This window comes from Capsella rubella, unplaced genomic scaffold (genome assembly GCF_000375325.1).
Source record: "Capsella rubella cultivar Monte Gargano unplaced genomic scaffold, Caprub1_0 scaffold_1, whole genome shotgun sequence".
In the NCBI taxonomy this organism is placed as follows: Eukaryota; Viridiplantae; Streptophyta; class Magnoliopsida; order Brassicales; family Brassicaceae; genus Capsella; species Capsella rubella.
In genome coordinates this window covers 11,607,852-11,631,761 of record NW_006238923.1, presented here as the reverse complement: position 1 = coordinate 11,631,761, position 23,910 = coordinate 11,607,852, and the positions used below count along the sequence as shown (strand labels likewise).

Sequence of the window (23,910 nt, the reverse complement as noted above, 5' to 3'; positions counted from 1 at the left end):
TTTCCTTTTTGCAACAATGTCTAAAGAATTGTTGTTCCCAATTCGTAATTAGTATTTTACACAGCTCTTATGTAAAATTTTCCAAAAATATATAATAACCACAAACAATAGTACTATACGTACCAAAGTTAGAATCTAGTTGGTTGTTGAATGAATGAATCATCTCAAACAAGAAACAAACAAAACACTGTTCCAAAGCCGTAAACAGATGAGTATGTCTCAAATGTATTCATTATTTACGACAAAACATAACCAATGTAATAATCTTTGCCTGAGGTTGATCATATGCATTCACGATGTTACTATACACAATTACACATAACACATTACACAACAACATATGCCAGAAATGGGAAAAGTTAAAATACATAAATCATCTATATTGAGCAAACCCTTTAGTTTCTTTTGTTAAACTTTATAGGACCACGTGAAGGAATCTAATGAGTGGACCCTGACGGCACGTAGCCTGACTCACTGAGTCAAAAAAGATTGCAAACGGCGCCTCTAAACTAAAGAAAAGGATTGAGCCATGGCAACTTCCGTAATTATTGACTAAACCGAGGGTAAAATAGGTAAGTTAAAAGACACTGACGTCACACGTGCGAGTCGGAACATGGCACAATTGGCACACCACAGCACAGCAGTCAGCAGCAACCAAGTGGTACTACAGGTCGAGCTCTACTAGTTCAAGCTCAGCTCAAAGCTCTCTTTTTTTTTTTTTTAATGATATACCAAAAGAGGAAAAAAAACAAAAACTTTACCGGAGATGACGACGGAGCAAGCTTTGTTGTCTATGGAAGCTTTACCATTAGGTTTCAGATTTAGACCAACGGATGAAGAACTCATCAATCATTACCTAAGGTTAAAAATCAACGGCCGTGATTCAGAAGTTAGAGTCATCCCTGAGATCGATGTTTGCAAGTGGGAGCCATGGGACTTACCTGGTTAGTTCTCTCTTCTTCTTCTTCCTCTTCTTCTTTATGATAGAGAACACAAAGAACAGAGTTAAAGAGGTTTAGAATTGTAAAAGGTTGAAGCTTTTTGTGAATTTTGAGAGTGATGATGATAAGGTTTTCAAGGGTTTTGTTTTTTTTAGGGCTTTCGGTGATAAAGACAGATGATCAAGAATGGTTCTTTTTTTGTCCTCGTGATCGGAAGTATCCGAGTGGTCATCGTTCTAATAGAGCTACTGACATTGGTTACTGGAAAGCTACTGGGAAAGACAGAACCATTAAGTCTAAGAAAGTAATCATTGGTATGAAGAAGACTCTTGTCTTTTATCGTGGTCGAGCTCCAAGAGGAGAGCGTACTAATTGGATTATGCATGAGTATCGTGCTACTGATAAGGAACTAGATGGCACTGGAGCTGGACAGGTCTGTGTTTTGTCTTTGATGGTGACCATTTTGGTTTGTTGTTATGTTCTGTTTTTGTTTCCTTATATGTTCTGTTTTGGTTTGTGTTTGGAACAGAATCCGTATGTTTTGTGTCGCTTGTTCCACAAGCCTAGTGATAGCTGTGATATTGCAAACTGTGATGGAATAGAGAATGTCAATACAACACCAACCACCACTAGATGCTCTCCTGATGATACATCTTCTGAAATGGTTCAAGAAACAGCTACCTCTCGTGTACATGCTTTAAATAGATCTGATGATACTGAGAGGTGTTTAAGCGACAAGAGTAATGATGTGAAACCTGATGTTTCAGTGATTAACAATAATACTTCTATCAATCACGCTGAATCATCTCGCGCGAAAGACCGTGGTTTGGGGAAAACCATAGTAGAGGTAATACATATTTTTCTGTTAGTTCTACGACTAAGTGTAGCATCATGTGTTCATCAGGTCTCATTAACCAGCTTGTGTTTTACTGTGATATAGGAAAATCCACCTGCAAGGGACAATTTAACTCATTATGGATCCAGTTTTACTCAAATGAATGACAGAACATATCATCCATCGCACTCGAGCATCGACTTTGCTGCATCACATATAGATTCGATGTATTCTAGCGATTTTGGAAACTTTGATTATGGGCTACATTTTCAAGATGGTGCTGCTGAGCAAGATGCATCCTTAACAGATGTATTGGATGAAGTATTTCACATTAATAATGATTCCTCTACTGAAAGGAAAGACTTTGCACTTCCGAATATGATGCATTGGCCTGGAAATACAAGACTGTTGTCTACTGAGTACCCGTTTCGCAAAGACGCTGTTTCTTTTGTTGACGGGAGTGCTGAAGTTTCCGGCTCACAGGTAACCAAAATGTTCATGAGCTCTTAAGCATCTCACATTATAATCAGGATGATTAATATATCTTACATGTGTTTTAAAATGAAAAGTAGCTTTTGTGACAAATCTGATGTTGATCCATTGATCTTAAGACTGACCATAGTGTTTCTTTATGTACAGCAGTTTGTACCTGAAAATATAGCTCCTAGATGGGTCAGCCAACACCGTGTTGATAGCAAGGAAGTTACCGAGATCCAATCTTCATCTGGCTCCTCTCGGACTGTGACACCACTTCATAGCAACGTTTCAGGACAGTATGCTTCAGCTTCTTATGCATCTATTGATCCCTTCAACTATAATGTCAATAATCCTGAGCAGTCATCCTTTGAGCAAAGCCAAACTGACCGCAAGATTAGTCCCAGTGATATTTCCGAGTTCAAGGCTAGGTCTCGGGAGAGTCAGACGAATCAAGACTTTGTTGTGGACCAAGGCACTGCTCCTAGAAGAATCCGGCTGCAAATCGAACTGCCATTGACTCCAGTTAACCACAAGAAAGAGAGAGATGCAGACAACTATGAAGAAGATGAAGTACAGTCTGCAATGTCCAAGGTAGGATTCATTCGTCCGGCTAGTATTTAAATCCACTTTGAATGACCTTTCTAAATGACCATTGATGAATATGCAGGTCGTGGAGGTAAATGAAAGATCCTTCCTTAACAGAGATGATACTCTGTCTGAATCAGCTAAGTTAAAGACTCAGGGAACTGCTCAGAGGAGAATCCGCCTGCAGACGAGACTACGGAAGCCTCCCGTAACACTAAACAACCCAAGAAAACACTTAAACTGCAGTAACGAAGAAGCAAGCCATAGAGAGGTAAGATGTTTCTTTCCAAGTTACATCAAACACCATAACAAGCTTGATTAACATACAATGAAAAATATTAACAAGCATGATTGAAACAATGTGAAGATGCAGGAAAAGGAAGATGTATCAACATCATCATCATCATGGCAGAAAGAGAAGAAGATAGTGAAGAAGAGCTTGGTGCAGTATAGTAGTATGGTGATAATAATGGTAGTGATAGTTGTTTTAGTAGGAGTATGGAAAGAGTCAAGAGATGCTAAATGTAGCTTCTTGTTTCATCATTTGGATTCCTTAAAAGGCATGTTTACTTGATGATATATGTATAATTAAATCGTGTTTAGTATATTTAATTTTGATTTTGTAGTGTTGAGTGATGATGAAAGCCAAATTTTCTCTAGAATCATTAACAGAGTACACAGTATAGTTCTTTTTTCTATTTTTGCAAGTTCACAACTACTACATGCATATATACATAACATCTCGAGCTTTTAAACAACCATTAGTATTACATTTGACATTACTCTATTCCTAAGTGTATTGAATCGCTTATTCATACTTTCATAGTATAATTGAATGCATATATGTTTAGTAATTACATACTCAAAGTTTATACAAATATAGTTATTTTGTGAGTGTTCTAAAAGCGGTTTAGACAGTTGTCTAAATAACCGTTTTGACCGTTTAAAATCACATAAATCTTGTTTTAATGTATTTTTTATTTATTTTGTAGCGACGTAAATTTAAAGTTATAAATTTGATATATCTATATATATGGTTATAAACATTCAAGTTTGATATAAATTAAATAAAAACTTTTTTAAATTTTCGTTTATGATTAAATATTTTTGAGTACCTAATAATTATTTTTATATAGCTTTATTATATATTTTTTTTTTTGCTAAGAATAGCTTTATTATATTTATAATGTTTTATATCGTACGGTTTAAAATCTTGAATAAATATTTTATACTTTGTTGAACATTAATTTCTTATATAAAATTAGGATAAGTCCACGTAGTATTCCAATCCGTAATCCTATATATATTAAACATCTAAATGTTAAATGCTGTTTTTAAGCGTATCATCAATTTTGGTTTTTAAAAAAATGCTGTCCATGCATATGACTATTTAGACCTAGTCTTCAGACACGTAACCAAATCGACTGAGGTAGTAACACCTACTACCATAGTATATAAAATCTTAAAACAATATACCAAACTTTGCTTAATTAGATTATCCCATTCACCCACCATACTCTTGTCAACGATACTATGTACTTTATTAAATTATTTATACAAGTACTTTTATAGTTCCAAGAACTTCATCAATGAGTTTGCAGCTTCACGCATAAACCGTTCCACAGTTTCTGACACCTTCCTGATTATGAACTCAAAGCAAGAAAAACGTAGTGGAAACGAACGAAACGAACCCATACAAAAGTGTAACGCTCAACACCAATTTATATAATTAACAAACCCCAAAACAACCATCTTAATTAATATGATAAATTCTTAATTAAGTTTACAACTATGTCGTCGTTCTATTCAAGGTGATAGCCCTGGGCACGAAGCGAATATTCGGAAAATTTGTGATATTTGTTATTTGTTTCGCCTTGACCGAATAGTTGATTTTACTATTTGCTTCGATTCGTAAATTTTCAAGTATTCGGAAATTCGAATATTTGAATATTTTTCGTAATATTTGCGAATTACTTGCTTCGCTTCGATTCGACCCATCTAATTTTTTTTTAAAACTAAAAACATATAAAATATAAATATAAAGTGCAAAATATAAAATATTAGAGGTTTTTATTTGATATGTTTTCAAAATAAGAAGGAAATGTAACTACCGTCGAAAGAATTCTTACATTTTATTTTTAATAATGATTTTTCTAGTAAAGTTTTATTTGCTTAAAAACAACATTTAACAAAAAAAAACCCAACGAGTCAAAATATAATAATTTGAATAATAGGTCTATCAGATATATACACAAATCTATAAATACACATATTATATATAATATATATATTATATAATAATTTATATTTATACATATATATAAATAGACGAAGCGAAGCGAATATTCGGCACTAAAAAAATCAATATTTGTTATTTGCTTCGGTTTTTACGAATACTAGATTTTCATATTTGTTTCGGTTCAATATCTTATAGATATTTGAATTTTTCGAATCGAATCGAAACGAATATCGAAGCGAAGTGAATGTAACGAATATTTTGCTCATGGCTACAAGGTGATGAAGGTTTTGTGATTTAACGACATAAGGGAAATAAGAAGATAAAGATGGAAACGTATGGATAAACATGAGAGTAGGGTCTCGTGCGTGATAAAGAAGTGGTGAGGTCCAATGTCCGAACAATACAATGTGCGTTCTCCTAATGTTTTCTCTACACTTGTGTCTTTTCTATTCGTTTATTTATTCACTAAACTACACCCATTTTTAGTGCGACTTTTTTATAATAATTTGGAATCGAATTTAGTTGTACTATTACTAAATAATTTCAATATATATTTTTAAAAAAAAATTATTGGTTCGTATAATACTCTTTTATATAAACTATTCGGTTTATTTTCATAAACACCGTATTTTATAAATTTAGTTGTTTTTATTTAGTTTTTTTTTGGGCTAGTTTGTGTGATATAATATAGTTCAGAAATTTTCAATAGTGTCTTATAAATTCATATACTAATAAAAATTATATACTTTCCTTATTCCTATTTAATTATATGGCTATTATTATCAAGTGAACGTTAATTAATTAAAATAATGTTTTTTTCTTTTATAGTAAAACAAAAGTATTAAATGTGATAGTCAAATCTAACGCATTTAAATTTTAAAATGATAAATTAAGAAAGATAGCAAAACCAAGACCAGAAAGAGAGAGAGTAGAAGACACCCCTAGATTCTAAAACTTCCTCCTCTAGCATCTCACTATATATAACTTAATACAAATCTGTAAGAGAAACACACACACACAGAAGAAATAAGAAACCAAGAAACCAAGAAACCAAGAAATCAAGAAATCAAGAAATCAAGAATGTTGCTAGTGACTGTTTTGGCTGAGATGATGAAAGAGTACACGGTGGTGCTCGCCGGAGTTTTGGAGCATATCTTCTCTCAAGCACCTTTTCCGAGGAGAATCCGACTTCAGATTCTTTACTCTCTTCCTTTTCATAACTCTAATTCCTCTCCTCTTCTCCTTCCTTCTCGTTCTTCTTCTACCTAATGTTCTTTTTTCTTCTCTTTGACTTGAGAGCTTTTGTGTAAATAAAGATCTTTTAATCTATTATCAATATGCATCTCTTATGTTTAACTTTGTTTATATGACTTTTTAAAATTTGTTGAAGTATTCTGAAACGTTTCAAGGGTTTGGTGGTGAACGTTATCATTATAGTAGACTTTGATCTTGGTCAAAGAATTGAGAAGAAGAAGGCTATGTTCTTAGTAAAATATTAGACGAGAGACACCACTTGATTTAGAAGGTTCTCAAAATATTAGTTGTTGTCTTTGTTGTAATGAAAGAGATGTAAACCAACAAGACAAAAAGCTGAGTACTCCATATTATTGTCTCTTTCCCGAACGAGTCTATCTAAGTGAGGGTAGATGATGTCAATGTTGATTGTTGAGTTCTTGTTTTAAACCAAGGAAGCCCACAAATTCAACTTTGCCTTTAGAAAATTGTATTAGCCCATTGTTTGGTTTTGAGAATTATTTACTTTCCTTTAGTGTAGTGGACTTAGTTTGATAGTCTTTTTTACTTTTTGAAACTTAATTGGTAAGTTAAACTAAAACGTTTTGAATGCGAGATTATCTCCGAGAATAGTCTTCATAAGCTTTATTATTCATCTTTTTCGAAATAAGGGTCTCATATCTTGAGGTTATTCATATCTATTTGATTAGTTTCATCCAAGGTAGTTTGGTACATAGGAAGAGACATGGATGGCTCTTCTAAAGCTTACATCAACACATTGGTTAACTTGTCAATCTCCAAGCATATTGTATTTTTCAACCCTAATCAGTTTTTAATGCCTCTCAAATCTTAATGTTTCTTTGTCTTAATACTCAAAGTGTCTAAACCTATGATATTGATGTAACCGCATCTTTTACAAAAGATATGATATGTACTGTACTCATTCATTTTTTTTATTAATAGTAAGTACATAGTTTCTTTTTCGATATCTACGGTCAGTTTCAGCATTTAAAATGTCTAAACCTGTTATTATATTGTTGTAACCACGAATTAAACAACATACATAAAATTAGGATATGTCTTGGTCGATACCATTTGAACTATAATTGTTTCTCTTCTCTCACTGCCTACTTTTTATATTTCACATTTCAAAATCTCCTTTCCAGAAAAACATTAAGGTTACATTTCACCAATTTAATAAAAATAAACTAACTTAAAAATTTTAGTCTCTATAGCTAGCTCTCTGATTTATAAATTCACATTAGTGTCCTCATTGATTTAGAAATCAATCATACTGATTTCAAATTAACACGATTTATACACAAATATTGAATCATTTTTTTTTAAATTCATAACAATAAATTACTAAACAATTAACACAAAATTTTTACTAATATTTTTAAAAAGGTATCGATAACATGTGTAATTTCGATAATAATTTTAAAATCAAAATATATTCTTGTCAAAATTTCGAAAAAGAGAAGAAAAGTATAAAGATAAGAAAAATAAGATAAAAATAAAAGGTTAAATATGCAAAATCCTCTAAACTTTTCATCCTAATCTGAAATTTTGACAAGTAAACAGAGAACGACATCTTTAATTTTTAATCCGACTTGACCTGAAGAAAAACCAAAAAAAAAAACAAAAAAGCTTCGTCCTTTTGCAAAGCCAAGGGGAGGGGGAAGGTGAAGAAACCTGCAAAATCCCTTCCCTTCTTCTTCTTCTTCTTCAAAAAGTTTCACCATTTCTTCCTTAATCCGCCATAACCACACATAGAAGGAGAAGATGAAGCAGTGTACTCACGGAATCGATGGTTTACGAAGCGGTCTTTCACCTTCTGCTAAACCATTCGCAATCGGGTCTTCTTCTTCTCTCAAATCTGAACACGAAGATTACATCTGGAGTGATTACACTTTAGACCTTTCTTTCTTGTCCTCTGATGATCAGAGAAGTGGTCTCGATGATGATGATTCTCTTTCTAACTTGTCTCGCGATGTGGAGACTAACAAAGGTATATATATATGTAGAACACAAAATCTTGGACTGTCTTGATGTTTAGGGTCGTGTTTGGATATATGGATTAGTGGGTATAGAGATTTTGGTGTAAAGGTTTAATCTTGTGGAGGCTATAACTGTTTTTGCAGAAGGATTGTTTTTGGTGGACAAGATAGCTTGCTCTGGAAAGGTTTTGGTGAACTCTAATCCAGTTTTCTCGAAATTGCCTGAGGTATTGATTGAGGAGTCCTCTAATGTTGTTGGTGATGCGGAGTTGGGTTTGTCCTGTATCAGCACAACTGTTATGTCTGAGAAATCTTCTATAGGTTCTGATGAAGATGACTCTGAGGAAGATTCTCCTTGCTGGAAAGGAATGCATTCTCACAAGACTTCAAGACGTTCTATTGATGATCTTAGTGGGTTTCGTAGATTGAATCCCTTGGCACCTCAGTTTATACCATCTAATTCTAAGAAGAAACTCGAAACTGATGAGAAGGGTTCTTCTTCATCGTCTTTGAAGAAGTCTCTATCTTCAACTTTTCCATCATCTTCTGGCGAGTTCAACTTAACTGATCCTACTGAAGATGGAAGGAATGATGCGGCAGGGACAAGCGTCTTAACACGTAATACAGATGACATTTTTGGTTTTGTATCTAGTGATAGTACATCCAAGACCGTGAGCATTTCGGATTCTAGAAATGAATTCCTACCTTCAAAAAGGTTGGATCCTTTGGCCCCTGTCTTTGTTCCCTCTAGTGCAAAACCAAGTCCTTCTGTCCATGAGAAGCAAGGAGCCTTTAACACAAATGGAACTTCAGATGATAAGTCACTAAATAAGGTCAAGGTGGTGACATCTTCTGGAGAAGTTGGCCACAGTTTAAAGAGTCTATATGGTGGTCATGATTTGAATTCGACATCTTCATACAATCCGTGGATTGAATCTAATGTTGGGAATACTGAGTATACAAAACCAGGAAGCTCCAGCAACAGATCTCATGGTCAGCGGAGATTGAATCCATTGGCCCGTCAGTTCTCTCTTGCAGATACTAAACCGAAAGCATATAACTATGAGAAGAACCAAGCTGCAGATGATTTATCGCTAGTGGGGAATACTGCCGGTTTATACGTTCCAAGTGCTTATAGGGACCATAGTATAGTAGATGCAGACTTAGCACAATCCCCAGTATATGTGGAACGTGTTCTTCCCAACATGTCACGTGGAAGTTCTTCACTTATATCTCCAAAGCCAGACAGTAACTTTCGGTCTAATAAGTGGTTTGCGGTGGAGCCTAATCCTACGTTTTCAGTAAAGGGTAATAAAGGTTTTAAGCATCCTCTTCCATTTCATGTTGTAGAAACTGCAGCGAGTTCATCATTAAGCGATATGAATGCTTTACCGGGCCCATCTCCAAAAATGGATGTGAAGAAACTACTTACAACGATGCATGGACTGTCAGAGTTACTAACACTTGCACATGGTTCAGATTCACCGAATGCGGAAGAGCTTGATCTCATTAACAGTACTGTACAGAATCTCAACTTGTACATGGAAAACAACATTCAGGACCATGCTGGGAATCAAAGCATTGCACGACGCAATTCATATGATATAAAGCTGTTACCTAACAAGAGTAAGGTATGTTGTTCTAACTGTTTTTATGTATATATCTTAATTAGCTTAAGCCACATGAGATTTCATTGAACTTTGGAAGCCTTATACTTCCTCCTAGAACATTTTTTATTGGAGGTCAATAAGAAATAGCATCATGTCTTGTAGAATTTACAAAAATGATAGTGTTAATGGGTCACCTTTTTTCTGTTAATGGGTCGATTCCAAATTCTCTCTATTAGCTATCGATTAGAGACCTTCAGCTTCCCACGGCAAACAATATGACTGTAGACCTTGATGTGAAAAGGAAGGATAAATACTCTGTGGTTTCAAGGGAGACTGTCCCAGATTCTCGTTTGTATCAATATGGTGCGATCAAAGATAACGGCTTTGGTCAGGTATGGTTCTTTTTTCTCCATAAGTAAGCTGTTATATTTGAAGTTTAGTGGGAGGTAGACCGTCTGTTTGATGATTTGTGCAGGTTGTGGCTACAAGTGGTTACCAACAGAATCATCAAGGCGAGGAGCAGATTAACCAACATGCACTATTCTATAAAAGCTTATGGCTGAAGGCTGAAGCAGACAGGTGTTTGATGGTGTACGAGACTTCTCTTACCAATCCAACTCTTTGAGGATATTAGAATTAGAAAGGTGACATCAAATCATCCATAATTCAGAATATACTTTGAAGGGCAATTACATGTCAGATTGGTAAGGCGCTTGCGCAAGGTTTGCTTTCGATTTTGCAGGTTGGCCTGTAAAATATCAAAAAAACAGCCTCAAGATCTCCAATTTCTGGATGGAGACTATGAGGCATTAAAATCTTTTTCCTCTGAAGTGGCTGACACATAGTTGTGCAGAAGATGAAGTTGGTGGTACTCCTTTACCTTTTATTTTACTTTCTCATTGCTACTTCACTTTCAGAATCATTACTGAATAAAATTGTCTTTTCTTTCTTATCAGAACTTGGATACTGTTTGGACGTGGAACCTTTTTATTTGGTGATGATCGTAATGCTTTCTTGTTTATGGTCCTGATCTTTTGATTATCAGATGTATAAACAAACCTATGTAACTTTTTTCTTAAATACCACGTTATCACTCTTTTTGCTATATAGTAATCTTCTTGCCCTTTCTAACTTGCCTAGAATGACACTATACTAGACATACTTTAATCAAAGTCTAGAGAAAATGACCATTAATTAAGAGATAATAACCTGAAAAGAAATCAATAATGTTCCAAGAAAATGGTGGCGAAGAGAAGTAACAGAGGAACAAAAAGGATAAGAACAATGTAATGGTGGTGGCTCTGCAAGTTAAACCCTTTGTGTTAAGTTCCATGATGGCTGAAACTATATCTCCATTAGAAGCAAACAAAGAGTAGGCCAAAATCTAAACCCAATATTTGTTAAGTTCAAACATTGGGCCTCAAGTCTCAAATACTTTGATCGGTTCTTTAAAGTTTACTTGGCGAGTCAAGGTACGTCTTCTTTTTCTCTGTTTGTGATTATTTTTATGAGACTATGCATTCTTACGTCTGAATTTGTAAGCTCAACGGTCAAAAACAATTTTGACTAGAACTCTCAAAAGCTTTACTTTCTTTCAGATTCAAGAAGCAAATAGAATCAGAAAATGGAAGAACAAAACCTATCTTTGTATGCAATGATCTTATCGAGCTCCTCTGTTCTTCCCATGGTTCTGAAGACAGCTATAGATCTTGGTCTCTTCGACATATTAGCTGAGTGTGGCCCTTCCTCTGCTTCTAAGATCATGTCTTTCTTGTCTAATCAGACACAAACACTTCATGATTCAAGCTTGGTCAATAAGATTCTTCGATTTCTTGCGAGCTACTCTATAGTCACAAGTTCTGTTTCCACTGATCACGGTGAGCCATGTGTGGTCTATGGCTTAGCTCCTGTTGCCAAATACTTCACCAAGAACCAAGATGGAGGCGGCTCGTTGGCTCCGTTGATGAATCTGTTCCAGGACAAGGTCGTGATTGATATGTGGTAACATCATTAACAATATCCTAAATATTTCTCTGAAAACATTATGATCTCTGACTTGTTATGTAATCTGATGTTGTATTTAACCATTGAAAAGGTACAACCTTAAAGATTCTGTTCTTGAAGGAGGGATTCCATTCGACAAAACTCATGGTTCGAGCGCGGTTGAATTGGTAGGAAGAGATTCAAGATTCAGAGAAGTGTTTCAAAACTCCATGAAAGGTTTCAATGAAGTATTCATGGAAGAGTTTCTCAAGAATTACAATGGTTTCAATGGTGTGAAGTCTTTGGTTGATGTTGGTGGTGGAGATGGCTCTATTCTCAGTAGAATCATCTCCAAGCATCCTCACATCATCAAAGCTATTAACTTTGATTTACCCTTTGTAATCAACACTACATCAGCTTCTCCAGGTATATATTACTAGTTCTTGCCAAAGATTCTATTTTATTGTAAATGATCTCAATGTCATAAATTTTAGGAATTGAGCATATTGCTGGAGACATGTTTACATGCATTCCTAAAGGAGAAGCCATTTTCATGAAGGTAAGATTTTATAGTCTTATTAGAATCATATACTTAAAAACAGATAACATTTACATTTTTAGTTAAAACTTACAACAGTGGATGCTACATGGCTGGGACGATGAGCATTGCGTGAAGATACTTACCAACTGTTATCAATCCTTACCATCAAATGGGAAGGTGATTGTGGTGGATATGGTAATCCCGGATTTACCTGGAGACAGTCTCTTAGACAGAAGCTTGTTTCAGTTTGAGTTGTTCATGATGAACATGAACCCATCAGGGAAAGAAAGAACAAAGAAAGAATTCGAGGTCCTAGCTCGTCTCGCTGGATTTTCTAATGTCCAAGTCCCATTTACATCTCTCTGTTTCTCAGTTGTAGAGTTCCACAAGAACGAGTGATATTCAAAAATACACATTTTACAGACTCAAAACTAAGTTTTCTACTGTTCCCTATCTACTTGAATACATGATTACTTTAATAGTTCTCTCTCTACAGAAATTTGCAAAATCAAGAGATTGTGAAAACAAAATTTGCAAGTGGAGCAGGCAGAGTAAGGATATGGGACGCATATGTGAGGATGACAAAGCTGTTGGCTTTACACCACAAATAACTTCAGCTGCTAAAGAGATACAGACCAATGATCATGGCGGCTCAAGTTTCTTCGTGGACATTGAACGATCTTGTATGTCCTCACAAACAGTTTTGGGGGATTTAAAATCCACAGGACATTAGAGATCGATCAACCTCTACAAAGAAACCCTCATCCGTCGTAATCTCTTGTCTAATCTTCACGACAGTTGAAGTTGTTGGTGGCATTAAAGCCATCAGTCTCACAATTTTAACATATGAAGCTCATAAAGATTGAATATAGAAGAAACTTTGGTTTGCCTAAAGACTTGAGGGAAACAAACTGCAAGGCCATTGCCATTAAATACTCTCTTCAAGTTGACTTGTTTCCTATACAATCACAATGGTTACATGCCTTACCAATTCTTGAGACTAATCATTCATGCGTTTCAAATGTTGCACCTGGTAGTTTCATTTTTGATAACAAATGCACATACACATACACATGTTGCACCAAGACACTGATTTATGCAAAATAATCATTATATTGAACTCTCTTAAGCATCATGTTGGAAATTACATTTTGAAACGAATAAGGCATTATCGAATAGAAACTAACCATACAGGCTTTTACAACAAAACTGCTTTCTTTTTGGGTTCAAGAATCGGAGGGTCAATGTCTATCCCCATGTTAGCCGCAGTTCCTGCAATGATTCTCATAGCGGATTCAATGGTCGTGCAGTTCAAGTCGGGCAGCTTCTCTGCTGCAATTGTGCGCAGCTGATCGACTGTTATCATCCCAACTTTGTCTTGCTTTGGATCTTTTGATCCCTTCTCAACACCTATTTCCCACAACTCAACAAATGTCAATAATTATATCTCTGAGTAGAAGCTCAAGTCAATGATCTGATGAATCTCGAAACAAAATTGAAATAGTGTAACTAGCCTACCTCAAGTTTAATTGATTCTATATTGAGATTACAACATCACAAGCATGAATGACTTAGTTTTTGTACCCTCCTATAAATTAAAATCTCTAGAGTTGATAAGGAACACAAGTAATGTGATCTAAAATTTCAAGCTATTAAGCTTAGCAAAACACAAGATAATATTCAACCATGCCATTATCAAAATGTGAGCACAAGTAATGTGATCTTTTCTACTGAGGCAAACCTATTATCAAATATTCAAAATGCACAATCATCGGTCACAACACTCATTCTCATACCTGCAGCTTTAAGCAACAAAACTGACGCAGGCGGCGTCTTGAGGATAAAAGTGAAGCTCTTATCCTGAAACCATACATAATAACTCAATGAAACGATCTCACAGAGCTATAAATCAGAGTCACATCACCATTCTAAAGTCACTCAATCACAAGTTATAAATGGATACGAACTACACATACAACACACTTGAAAACCCAGTTTTGATGATAAATTACCACAATGTTACTATTCTCTAGCTTAATCAAACCTTAAACCAAGATTGTAGTAAAACTCACATCGAAGACAGTGATTTCAACAGGAATGATATAACCAGCTTTATCAGCGGTTCTTGCATTGTAATCCTTGCAAAAAGCCATAATGTTAACTCCCTTCGAACCAAGCGCCGGACCAACCGGTGGTGCCGGAGTTGCCTTCCCCGCCTCTAAAGCCAGTTTGATAACCCCCACAACTACAAAATTCACAACACAACAACTTAATTGAGCTCGGAAAGTGAGAAAATTCTAGGTTTTAAGGAAATGGGTAGTGAAAAGATTGAACCTTTTTTAGCTTTGCCTCCAGGTTTAGGTGGAGCCATGGCGATAACAGTGAGAAACCTCGGGGATGAAGAGAGAAGTGGAGACCGTTTCTTTCCCAGAAACTGAACCGAAACATTTGCTTTAGAGGATAATTTAGCTGAAAGAGAATGTGAGAGCTTGGAGCTTGGATGTAGAGAAGACGAAGCTGAGCTGCAAAGGGTTGATAGAGAAGAAGACGCCATTGATTCACTGTGAAAGGAAGCAGAGTGAAATGCTGAAGGCGAGAGTCGTCTCCGGGAAAAATCCTATCCACTTTTGAGTTCTCACTTTATGGGCTTAATGGGCTTTAACAAATAGGGCCTAAGATCCAGTACTTCGACTGATACTGAAAAAATCACATTTTAGAAACTTAAACCAAATCTTAAGTTTATAACCATAATCATGTACATTGTATAAATGTACAGTGTTCAAGTTGAGCACTAGTGTGCTATTGTTCGTATATATAAATTTTGGGACCTCCCAAATAATAATAAAAGACAGCAATCACCTAAATATATTTAGTACTAAATTAGCTGATTAAGATTTGTGAGAGAAACAGTTTTCGAAAAACATTCTCATAAAATAAAAAGTGAAAATTCCACTATCAGAATATATATTGTTTTCTTGTCATCATCGCATGTGTTTTCCAACCAACCTATTAAAAATAATACAGACAAGACAATTTCATTGTATATCATCTTTTCAATTAGTGAGAGACAGAGATTATATGAAGTAACTCAAAACTACAAATAATTTTCTTGATCCTTAGTGTGGATAATCAAGAACCTAATTGAGTCGATCCCATTTGGTTTGGGTAAAAATGTTATTCCATTAGTAATAATACAAAAAGAACAAGTATCACATTCATATAACCATCATCCATAAGTATATGTTTGACCAACCATAAAAATTATTTATTTTTTCAGTGACCATTGCATTTTCAAAATTGAACGTAACTAATCATATTCTATAGAATAAGATAAATGTGAAGGCGGCTTTGTTTCTCCGTGTAATGCGCCGTGTGATCACACTTAGATAATAATCTCTAACAATCAAAAGAAGATGAATTAAGAATTTAAGACTTTTTTTGAAGATGGAACTATAAGACTTTTTTTTTTAAACAAAAGAAGAGGTCAACTGAATGGTTCTTTGACTCATTGAAATAGGAGATATAGGGACTTTCTTATGTGGTTTCCTATCATGTAATTGAGAGAAAGGGTCCATGAGGCTGCATTTTCATATGAAATTAACAATCATTTCTAATGAAAAAGATTTAAAAAAATGCTCAAGTTGTTATAGCAACCCATAATGTTTTCGAATTATTCAAAGTTCAAACAATGTGAGCCTAAAAGAACTCATCTTCATGTATATATATATAAACCCTTCTTCTTCCATATGAGTCTCTTCAAGTAAACTACATTACATTTTCATCTCTCTAATGGAACCAAAAATGACCAAAACGCTCGTTCTTGTTGCTATCTGTCTAATGCTTGCTCTCAACATTGCTGCTGAAACTAAGGTACTTAATCTGACAAATCTCTCTACTCAGTTCTTTTACGAGTTTTAGTTTTTCCAAGAAGCTAAGATTAGTAAGCTTTGTTTGATGATTTAATAGGTTCACATAGTGTATCTCGGTGAAAGGCAACATGACAATCCTGATTCAGTCACTGAGTCTCATCATCAGATGCTTTGGTCAATCCTCGGAAGGTAATAACTTATGCTAACCTCAACTTTGACCAACCATATCCCAAAACTGGTTATACTCATTTTTTGTTAATGTCATCACATATCACAGCAAAGAAGCTGCACATGATTCAATGGTGTATAGTTATCGCCATGGTTTTTCCGCTTTCGCAGCCAAACTAACCGATTCTCAAGTGATTCAACTCTCAGGTACTTAAAAAGACATAAAGATTAAAACTTTTGATTAACCCATTTGGGTCACTTCTTGTTTATATGACTAAAAATGCAACTCTTATTTTGTGATATAACCAGAGTTACCTGAAGTTGTTCATGTCATACGTGATAGATTCTACGAACTGCAAACAACTAGGACTTGGGATTACTTGAAACATACTTCAAGACATCCAAAGAATCTTCTAAACCAAACTAACATGGGAGACAAAGTCATCATCGGCGTCGTTGACTCCGGTATGAACTCAATTCTTTCCTCTTAAACCGGATTCTTGGAAAAAATTTCAAAATTTTTAAACCGGTTTGGTTTAATATCTATCTCAGGGATATGGCCAGAGTCTGAGTCATTCAGTGACAATGGTCTTGGACCAATACCAAAACGTTGGAAAGGAAGTTGTGAGACAAAACAGAGTTTCAACGGCTCAACCGTTTGTAACAGAAAACTAATTGGCGCCAAATACTTCATCAGTGGCTTAATCAATGGCGCCGACGAAAGCAACTGGAACACTACTGAGAATCCAGAATACATATCTCCTAGAGACTTCAATGGTCACGGGACTCATGTGGCTGCAACAGCTGCTGGCTCGTTTGTCCCGGACGCGAGCTACTTAGCTCTCGGGAGAGGAATCGCTAGAGGTGGTGCTCCACGAGCGCGCATAGCAATGTACAAGGCTTGTTGGCATTTAGCCTCTATAGGAACAGCGACTTGTTCAGCTGCAGATATGTTGAAAGCGATAGACGAAGCGATTCACGATGGTGTAGACGTTTTGTCTATCTCTACATCGTTCCCAATTCCTCTGTTTCCGGAAGTGGATGCTCGGGACGCTATGGCGGTTGGAGCGTTTCATGCGGTTGCCAAGGGGATTCCCGTTGTCTGTTCCGGTGGTAATGCTGGTCCTGCTTCTCAGACAGTTACCAATACGGCTCCTTGGATCATTACCGTTGCTGCAACCACTCAAGACCGGTCTTTTCCCACATTAATCACACTTGGCAACAACATTACTATCGTGGTAAGTTCAAAAAAACAGAGGAAAAACAAAACAAAAAACACTTCTTGCAAAATCTCTGTTTTTAACATTTCAACTTACTTAAACTTTAGGGTCAAGCATTGTATCAAGGTCCAGACATGGATTTCATCGGTCTTGTTTACCCCGAAGGTCCTGGAGCAAGCAACGAGACGTTCTCCGGGTAATTTTCAACTCTCTAATCTTCTTTCTTGTCTGTCATCTCAACCATACTAACACCAAATCTTTTAAAAACTTGCAGAGTCTGTGAAGATCTTGCCAAGAACCCAGCTCGTATAATAAAAGAAAAGATTGTCTTGTGTTTCACGAAATCTACGGATTATGGTACCGTGATCCAGGCTGCATCAGATGTATTCAACCTTGATGGCTACGGCGTTATAGTTGCGAGGAATCCAGGCTATCAGCTTAATCCATGTGATGGTTTCCCCTGTCTCGCTGTAGATTACGAACTAGGAACTGATATACTCTTCTACATACGTTCCACTAGGTATATATAACAGACCCTATACATATTTTCATATACTTGTAACCAATACCTAGATATTGATTTTGTATATCATATGGTTTGTTCTTTTAGATCACCAGTCGCCAAGATTCAACCTACAAGAACATTGGTTGGACTCCCCGTTGCTACAAAGGTCGCGACTTTCTCATCGAGAGGACCTAGTTCGATCTCTCCCGCAATTCTCAAGGTATATTTTAAGCTTAGCTACTAAATTCTCTGTTTTTTTATAAGTCTCAAACTTTAAACCCTAAACTCTACTAGAATATTTGAGCATAGATTTTAGGTTTTATATATTTACTTGTGACTGAAGTTTCATCAAGTTTCTATTGATTAAACTGAGACTGATTTGTTTTCTTTGATATAGCCTGATATAGCAGCACCTGGAGTGAACATACTCGCAGCTACTTCTCCGAACGATACATTCTACGACAGAGGATTTTCTATGAAATCAGGAACATCAATGTCGACTCCTGTTGTTGCAGGAATTGTTGCACTCCTTAAGTCTTTGCACCCTCATTGGTCTCCTGCAGCCATTAGATCAGCTATTGTTACTACAGCTTGGAGAACAGATCCATCAGGTGAACCCATTTTCGCAGACGGGTCAAACCGCAAATTAGCTGATCCATTTGACTACGGAGGAGGCGTTGTGAACTCAGAGAAAGCCGCAAAACCCGGTCTTGTTTACGATATGGGAGTTAAAGATTATGTTCTCTACTTGTGCTCCGTTGGTTACTCGGATTCATCCATTACTAGACTCGTCAGCAAGAAGACTGTTTGTGGAAACCCTAAACCTTCTGTTCTTGATCTGAACTTGCCTTCAATCACTATCCCAAACCTTGCAAAAGAAGTTACCATCACTAGAACCGTTACCAATGTTGGAACAGTAGGATCGGTTTATAAGGCTGTGATTGAGGCTCCAATGGGTGTTAACGTGACCGTGACCCCAAGTACATTAGTGTTCAATGCTAAGACCAGGAAGCTCTCGTTCAAGATCCGTGTGTTAACGAACCATAGAGTGAACACTGGATACTACTTTGGAAGCTTGACTTGGACTGACTCTGTTCATAATGTGGTTATTCCTTTGTCTGTGAGAACTCAGATCTTGCAACATTATTACGACGAGAACTAATTAGATCTTTGTATTAATCTTAACATCTTCCAATTCTGCATTCCTTTATTTGTTTCTATTTCTTATTTAGTTTATCATTGTGTTCATGATTTGATTGATAAATAAGATTAGTGTGGTTATTGAATATATTTACCATCTACAAAAGGCTTATTCATAAGTTTCTTGGGGAAGAAGATATCAAAGATATGGATAGGTTTTAACATTGTCATCAAACCAATTTTTATTAATAATGATTTATTCGTAAACACAATGATCCTTAAACAATCAGTTCTCATCATAGTAGTTTTGCAGGATTTGAGTTCTGACAGAGACAGGGATTATCACATTATGTACAGAGTCAGTCCAAGTCAAGCTACCAAAGTAGAATCCAGTGTTGGTTTTGTGTGTGGTCGAGACTCTAACAGTGAAGGAGACTCTTTTAAATTTGGAGTTAAACACTAGCGTCTCCGGCTTCACAACCACTATCACCCCAAGCGGAGGCTCGACCACGACTTTATAGATCGAGTCAACCGGTCCAACATTCGTGACGGTTCTAGTGAGATTTACTTCATCTTTGAGGTTTGGGATGGTTATTGAAGGTAAGTTGACGTCAAGAACAGAAGGTTTGGGGTTTGAACAGACTGTTACTTTACCGACAAGCTGAGAGATAGATGAGTCGTTGTAACCGGCTGAGCACAAGTAGAGTATGTAGTCTTCTGAGCCCATGTCATATATGAGACCAGGCTCTGCAGCTTTCTCAGGGTTCACGAGGCCTCCACCATAATCAAACGGATCAGCTACTTTGCCAGATGACCCTTTTGCAAAGATCTGCTCTCCGAATGGATCTGTTCGCCAAGCTGCAAAGTAAAGACAACGGTTCTTGAGTTGAATAGGGATTCAGGTTACTCTTTTTGACAGGTTGTTTCTGCAGTTGGAAGAAGATACTACTAACCTGTAGTGACAATGGCTGATCTAAAAGCAGCAGGGGACCAATCAGGATGCAGAGATTTGAGAAGTGCAATAACTCCTGAAATTGCTGGAGTCGACATAGATGTTCCTGAAAGAATACCAAATCCACCAACACTCATGGTGGAATTGGGAGATGTAGCAGCTAATATCCTTACTCCTGGTGCTGCTATGTCGGGCTGTATCATTAAATATAGAGTTTCTTATATAACAATTAAGATATTGCAAAACTTTTGATGGGGTCAAAACTTAAAAGACGTACTTTTAGAATCGCCGGGGACATCGAGTTAGGCCCTCTCGATGAGAAATGTACAACCTTTGTCCCAACAGGTTGTCCGGAGAGTGTTTTAGAAGGTTGTATCTTCACAACAGGTGATCTGTATTTTATTTCTTATGATTATTTGTCTCTTGAGAGGGAATGAAACAATTGAAAATGCGCTACTGTGAGAAGTGAAGATCAGAATTTATAGTTTCATACTTAGTTGAACGTATGTATGAAAGTATATTAGTCCCGAGCTCGTAGTCAATGGCGACACATGGGAAATCATCACCACATGGTGCGAGGGTGTACACCGGGTTTCTTGAGATGATCAGGCCAAGCCCGCCGGCTGTCTTCACAAAAGATGCAGCGCTCGCTATAGCAGTGTTAGTTCTTGAAGTTGTGAAACACAACACAACTTTCCCGGCCATTGTACTGTTGGGGTTAAGATTAAGGGACTCACAGACACTGCCAAAATATTACAGATTCAGTAGGATATCAGAAAATGATAGCTCTTCAATGATATTGATAACTCAACAGATGTCTTAGCAAGAAGTCAAGTTCTTGTTACTTACCCGCTGCTGTTCTCTGCATCCGCTGGATAAACCAAACTAGTTAAGCCAAGTTCCGGACCTGAGTAGGTTGCTTGACCCTGCAGTAAAATTGGAAATACACATAATCAGAGAGTTCCAAGTTAAAAAATGCTGATAACGAAAGAAACAAAACATTTTGTCCAACATATAACTCTGTTTTACCAATATCACTTTATTATTCCCAAGTGTAATAGGTGTTGGAAAGGACCGATCTAGAGTAGTTGCAGCCACTGTTAAGATCCAAGGAGCTGTGTTTGTCACGGTCTGAGCTTCTGGACCATTGTTACCACCTGCACAAACAACTACAATGCCTTTTGCAACAGCATGGAATAATCCAGTAGCAAACTCATTACTCAGGTCCGTTTCAGGAAGTAGAGGAACTTCACCAGTAAGAGAGATTGACAAAACATCAACACCGTCATGCATAGCTTCGTCGATTGCTTTCATGATGTCAGAATTTAAACAGGTTACTCCATCTACCTCTTCCAGATACCAGCAAGCCTTGTACATTGCAATGCGAGCGCGAGGTGCACCACCTCTCAAGGTTCCTCCAGCAAGACCTTTGTAGCTTACGTTAGGAACAAACGAACCACCCGCAGTGGAGGCAACGTGCGTGCCATGGCCGTCAAAGTCTCTAGCCGAAATGTAATCAGGAGATTTTGTGGAGTTGAATCCTTTGTTTTGAGCAAGAAACCCTTTTATAAAGTACTTAGCTCCTATAAGCTTTCTGTTGCAATCTGTTGATCTGAAGTTTTCTCCTGATTCACATCCTCCTTTCCATTTCCTTGGTATTGGTCCAACCCCTTTGTCATTAAATGATTCAGACTCTGGCCACACTCCTACAACCACACAAAACCCAAACTCACTGAGGCGCTAGAATAAATAAATTAAAAAGAAGCAGAAACAACAATAAATCTACAATGTGACTGAATCTACTTATACCTGTGTCAATAACGCCAATGATAACTTGGTCACCCATGTTGGTATCAGTTAGGAGATTATTTGGATTTGCACCAGAAAGGCCTAAGTAGTCCCATGTACGTGTTGTCGCGAGTTCATAAACACCATCCGGTATGACATGAACAACTTCAGGTAGTTCTGTTTCCAGAATAATGTGCATTAGCAATGAACACATTCAGCTAATCTTGCTTATAAAATCAAAGTAGTCTTAGTTTTATCACATATTTTGAATGCTAAGAAGCAAAGACAAGGTGTTTGACACAAGAACAGCTGCGAGTACCAGCGATTGTTCTGGCTTGGGACTTTGTGAGTTTGGCAGCAAAGCCTGAAAAACCATGCCGGTAACTATACACCATTGAGTCATGGGCATCCTTTTTACTGTAACACAAAATAAAAGTCTTGGTCTAAAAGCTTGAGACATAATGCGAACCACAAGAATTGAATAATTGATCAATCAGCTCTTTTTAGTACCTTCCAAGAAGTGTCGACAACATTTGGTGATGAGATTCTGTGACAAACTCAGGATCATCATGCTGCTTCTCACCCAGATACACTATATGAACCTATTTGATCATCATCACAACACAAACAAAACTTGGTCATCACCTGTTACTGGTTTCTCTTTTTTTTGTTATTTGGTAAAAAAGAAATATCAACTTACCTTGACCTCAGCACCAGCTCGTGCGGCATTCAGAACTATTATCAGAGTTAGCACCAAGAGAGTGGATGATACGTAGTTACTCATTCCACTAAAAAGTAGAGTTTTATTTTTCTCAATCTACTAGAAATATGAGAAAGCACCAGAATTTTAAATTACAACTTGTTGAGACTAAGAAGAAAATTCAAGAAGTGGAAATGTCTTAGTAGTTTGACCAAAAAACAAAAAAACAAAATGTCTTGGTCAAGCTAATTTGTATTCTTTGTGTGGCCAAGAATGCTTTGTTTTCTTTGTGTGGCCAAGATAGCAATGTATGAGATCAAATGGATGAACAGACCTTAAACAAGAGATAAATTCAACGTACCTGCAGTACTTGGAATGTTCCATGCCAGTAATTAAAGCATGTGAGTGAGTACTAAGAATTTTGTTGGCTAGTGACTTGGTAAGCTTGGCAGCAAAGTCTGAAAAGCCAACTCTGTAACTGTATACCATTGGATCATGTGGATCAACTTCACTGTGTGACACAAGTTAAAATCTTTGGTAGCAGCTTGAGACATATAAATGGAGTTGAATACTAACCATGTAGCTCGCTTTGTGCCTTCCACAAAATGACGACAACGTTTGGTGATGAGGTTCTGTGACTAGCTCAGGATCATCATGCTGCTTTCTCGCCCAGATACATTCTATACAAACCTATTTGTATCACAACACAAGCAAAGCTGGTCATGGCCAAGAGAGTGTTTTGTTTCTTCAATCTACTTGAAAACTATACGAGGAAGCTTACACTTCATGGAATTGTTCCTATTTTTGTAACACATGGTCTACTAAATTCTAACGTTTTTTAGGGTCAACACAATTAACACATAAATTCAAGACAAAAATTACTTACAAGTTACAGTCCATAATCAGCAACACAACCTTCACGTCTTCTTCACATAAAGCAAACTCCATAGTCTTCATATGAAGATGATTATAGAAAACGAGGCCTAGGTTTCGCCACAGGCTGGAGTTCTCTGAGGATTATTACGCGACCAACCGTGGCTTCTAGGTGCTGGTGACTACTAAGAACCAAAAATTCAAATGCTACCACAAATACAGAGTAGGGGACAAAACGTTACGCAAATAAA

At 36.6% G+C, this 23,910-nt stretch overlaps 7 protein-coding genes across 16 annotated transcripts; 5 read left to right on the top strand and 2 right to left on the bottom strand.

Moving 5' to 3' along the window:
- Window positions 1–400: 400 nt before the first annotated feature.
- Window positions 401–3,503, top strand: LOC17900885 (NAC domain-containing protein 14). Of its 4 annotated transcripts, none has more exons than XM_006306895.2 (7): window positions 401–944; window positions 1,097–1,374; window positions 1,471–1,788; window positions 1,882–2,259; window positions 2,419–2,844; window positions 2,921–3,109; window positions 3,212–3,503. In XM_006306895.2, exons 1-7 carry the CDS (start codon window positions 767–769, stop codon window positions 3,410–3,412), a joined length of 1,968 nt encoding a protein of 655 aa, XP_006306957.1. In that variant the 5' UTR covers window positions 401–766; the 3' UTR covers window positions 3,413–3,503. The 4 variants fall into 4 exon arrangements, with proteins under 4 accessions (XP_006306957.1, XP_023633072.1, XP_006306959.1 ...); XM_023777304.1 differs by having other exon boundaries at window positions 2,416–2,844; XM_006306897.2 differs by having other exon boundaries at window positions 648–944; window positions 2,416–2,844; window positions 3,206–3,503.
- A 2,493-nt stretch (window positions 3,504–5,996) lies between these two features.
- LOC111832636 lies at window positions 5,997–6,442 on the top strand. The gene has a single exon (XM_023790147.1). The coding sequence runs from the start codon at window positions 6,158–6,160 to the stop codon at window positions 6,344–6,346; it is 189 nt and encodes a 62-aa protein (XP_023645915.1). The 5' UTR covers window positions 5,997–6,157; the 3' UTR covers window positions 6,347–6,442.
- Window positions 6,443–7,926: 1,484 nt separating this feature from the next.
- LOC17899218 lies at window positions 7,927–11,044 on the top strand. 5 transcript variants are annotated; one of them, XM_023789387.1, is made up of 6 exons: window positions 7,932–8,321; window positions 8,455–9,941; window positions 10,157–10,312; window positions 10,396–10,564; window positions 10,663–10,781; window positions 10,877–11,044. In XM_023789387.1, the coding sequence occupies exons 1-4, from the start codon at window positions 8,096–8,098 to the stop codon at window positions 10,543–10,545; spliced, it is 2,019 nt and encodes a 672-aa protein (XP_023645155.1). In that variant the 5' UTR covers window positions 7,932–8,095; the 3' UTR covers window positions 10,546–10,564; window positions 10,663–10,781; window positions 10,877–11,044. The 5 variants fall into 5 exon arrangements, with proteins under 5 accessions (XP_023645156.1, XP_023645153.1, XP_023645155.1 ...); XM_023789386.1 differs by having other exon boundaries at window positions 10,663–10,785; XM_023789384.1 differs by having other exon boundaries at window positions 10,663–10,788.
- A 298-nt stretch (window positions 11,045–11,342) lies between these two features.
- LOC17900372 (caffeic acid 3-O-methyltransferase 1) lies at window positions 11,343–12,925 on the top strand. The gene is made up of 5 exons (XM_006305156.2): window positions 11,343–11,392; window positions 11,519–11,921; window positions 12,016–12,329; window positions 12,398–12,462; window positions 12,541–12,925. The coding sequence occupies exons 2-5, from the start codon at window positions 11,545–11,547 to the stop codon at window positions 12,841–12,843; spliced, it is 1,059 nt and encodes a 352-aa protein (XP_006305218.1). The 5' UTR covers window positions 11,343–11,392; window positions 11,519–11,544; the 3' UTR covers window positions 12,844–12,925.
- A 612-nt stretch (window positions 12,926–13,537) lies between these two features.
- On the bottom strand, window positions 13,538–15,051 carry LOC17897227 (50S ribosomal protein L11, chloroplastic). The gene is made up of 4 exons (XM_006304123.2): window positions 14,779–15,051; window positions 14,517–14,689; window positions 14,241–14,304; window positions 13,538–13,854 (listed from the first exon to the last, which is right to left on the bottom strand). Exons 1-4 carry the CDS (start codon window positions 14,996–14,998, stop codon window positions 13,643–13,645), a joined length of 669 nt encoding a protein of 222 aa, XP_006304185.1. The 5' UTR covers window positions 14,999–15,051; the 3' UTR covers window positions 13,538–13,642.
- Window positions 15,052–16,245: 1,194 nt separating this feature from the next.
- Window positions 16,246–19,457, top strand: LOC17897229 (subtilisin-like protease SBT3.2). The gene is made up of 9 exons (XM_006306758.2): window positions 16,246–16,314; window positions 16,411–16,502; window positions 16,591–16,688; window positions 16,791–16,946; window positions 17,034–17,719; window positions 17,809–17,897; window positions 17,976–18,221; window positions 18,312–18,426; window positions 18,604–19,457. The coding sequence occupies exons 1-9, from the start codon at window positions 16,246–16,248 to the stop codon at window positions 19,366–19,368; spliced, it is 2,316 nt and encodes a 771-aa protein (XP_006306820.1). The 3' UTR covers window positions 19,369–19,457.
- A 113-nt stretch (window positions 19,458–19,570) lies between these two features.
- Window positions 19,571–23,470, bottom strand: LOC17897969 (subtilisin-like protease SBT3.3). Of its 3 annotated transcripts, none has more exons than XM_006306760.2 (12): window positions 23,363–23,470; window positions 23,148–23,264; window positions 22,787–22,903; window positions 22,597–22,688; window positions 22,406–22,503; window positions 22,108–22,263; window positions 21,328–22,004; window positions 21,148–21,224; window positions 20,792–21,040; window positions 20,576–20,690; window positions 20,300–20,492; window positions 19,571–20,204 (listed from the first exon to the last, which is right to left on the bottom strand). In XM_006306760.2, exons 3-12 carry the CDS (start codon window positions 22,868–22,870, stop codon window positions 19,633–19,635), a joined length of 2,313 nt encoding a protein of 770 aa, XP_006306822.1. In that variant the 5' UTR covers window positions 22,871–22,903; window positions 23,148–23,264; window positions 23,363–23,470; the 3' UTR covers window positions 19,571–19,632. The 3 variants fall into 3 exon arrangements, with proteins under 3 accessions (XP_006306822.1, XP_023644929.1, XP_023644930.1); XM_023789161.1 differs by having other exon boundaries at window positions 22,787–22,874; XM_023789162.1 differs by having other exon boundaries at window positions 20,052–20,204; window positions 20,296–20,492; window positions 22,787–22,874.
- Between the last annotated feature and the right edge of the window lie 440 nt (window positions 23,471–23,910).

What these genes read in the sequence shown, in the direction of transcription:
- LOC17897227 (XM_006304123.2), bottom strand. Translation starts at nt 14,998, where the DNA reads ATGGCGTCTTCTTCTCTATCAACCCTTTGCAGCTCAGCTTCGTCTTCT. An exon ending in TGGAGGCAAAGCTAAAAAAG is followed by an intron (nt 14,690 to 14,778) that starts GTTCAATCTTTT and finishes TGAATTTTGTAG; the next exon opens with TTGTGGGGGTTATCAAACTG. An exon ending in TTGAAATCACTGTCTTCGAT is followed by an intron (nt 14,305 to 14,516) that starts GTGAGTTTTACT and finishes GTATGGTTTCAG; the next exon opens with GATAAGAGCTTCACTTTTAT.
- LOC17899218 (XM_023789385.1), top strand. Translation starts at nt 8,096, where the DNA reads ATGAAGCAGTGTACTCACGGAATCGATGGTTTACGAAGCGGTCTTTCA. An exon ending in CGATGTGGAGACTAACAAAG is followed by an intron (nt 8,322 to 8,454) that starts GTATATATATAT and finishes CTGTTTTTGCAG; the next exon opens with AAGGATTGTTTTTGGTGGAC. An exon ending in TGTTACCTAACAAGAGTAAG is followed by an intron (nt 9,942 to 10,156) that starts GTATGTTGTTCT and finishes TCTCTCTATTAG; the next exon opens with CTATCGATTAGAGACCTTCA.
- LOC17900372 (XM_006305156.2), top strand. Translation starts at nt 11,545, where the DNA reads ATGGAAGAACAAAACCTATCTTTGTATGCAATGATCTTATCGAGCTCC. An exon ending in AAGGTCGTGATTGATATGTG is followed by an intron (nt 11,922 to 12,015) that starts GTAACATCATTA and finishes ACCATTGAAAAG; the next exon opens with GTACAACCTTAAAGATTCTG. An exon ending in CACTACATCAGCTTCTCCAG is followed by an intron (nt 12,330 to 12,397) that starts GTATATATTACT and finishes CATAAATTTTAG; the next exon opens with GAATTGAGCATATTGCTGGA.
- LOC111832636 (XM_023790147.1), top strand. Translation starts at nt 6,158, where the DNA reads ATGTTGCTAGTGACTGTTTTGGCTGAGATGATGAAAGAGTACACGGTG.
- LOC17897229 (XM_006306758.2), top strand. Translation starts at nt 16,246, where the DNA reads ATGACCAAAACGCTCGTTCTTGTTGCTATCTGTCTAATGCTTGCTCTC. An exon ending in TCAAGTGATTCAACTCTCAG is followed by an intron (nt 16,689 to 16,790) that starts GTACTTAAAAAG and finishes TGATATAACCAG; the next exon opens with AGTTACCTGAAGTTGTTCAT. An exon ending in AGCAACGAGACGTTCTCCGG is followed by an intron (nt 17,898 to 17,975) that starts GTAATTTTCAAC and finishes AAAAACTTGCAG; the next exon opens with AGTCTGTGAAGATCTTGCCA.
- LOC17897969 (XM_023789161.1), bottom strand. Translation starts at nt 23,170, where the DNA reads ATGGAACATTCCAAGTACTGCAG. An exon ending in TTGTCGACACTTCTTGGAAG is followed by an intron (nt 22,504 to 22,596) that starts GTACTAAAAAGA and finishes TTTGTGTTACAG; the next exon opens with TAAAAAGGATGCCCATGACT. An exon ending in TCATACATACGTTCAACTAA is followed by an intron (nt 20,691 to 20,791) that starts GTATGAAACTAT and finishes AATAAAATACAG; the next exon opens with ATCACCTGTTGTGAAGATAC.
- LOC17900885 (XM_006306897.2), top strand. Translation starts at nt 767, where the DNA reads ATGACGACGGAGCAAGCTTTGTTGTCTATGGAAGCTTTACCATTAGGT. An exon ending in ATGGCACTGGAGCTGGACAG is followed by an intron (nt 1,375 to 1,470) that starts GTCTGTGTTTTG and finishes TGTTTGGAACAG; the next exon opens with AATCCGTATGTTTTGTGTCG. An exon ending in AAGAAGCAAGCCATAGAGAG is followed by an intron (nt 3,110 to 3,205) that starts GTAAGATGTTTC and finishes AACAATGTGAAG; the next exon opens with ATGCAGGAAAAGGAAGATGT.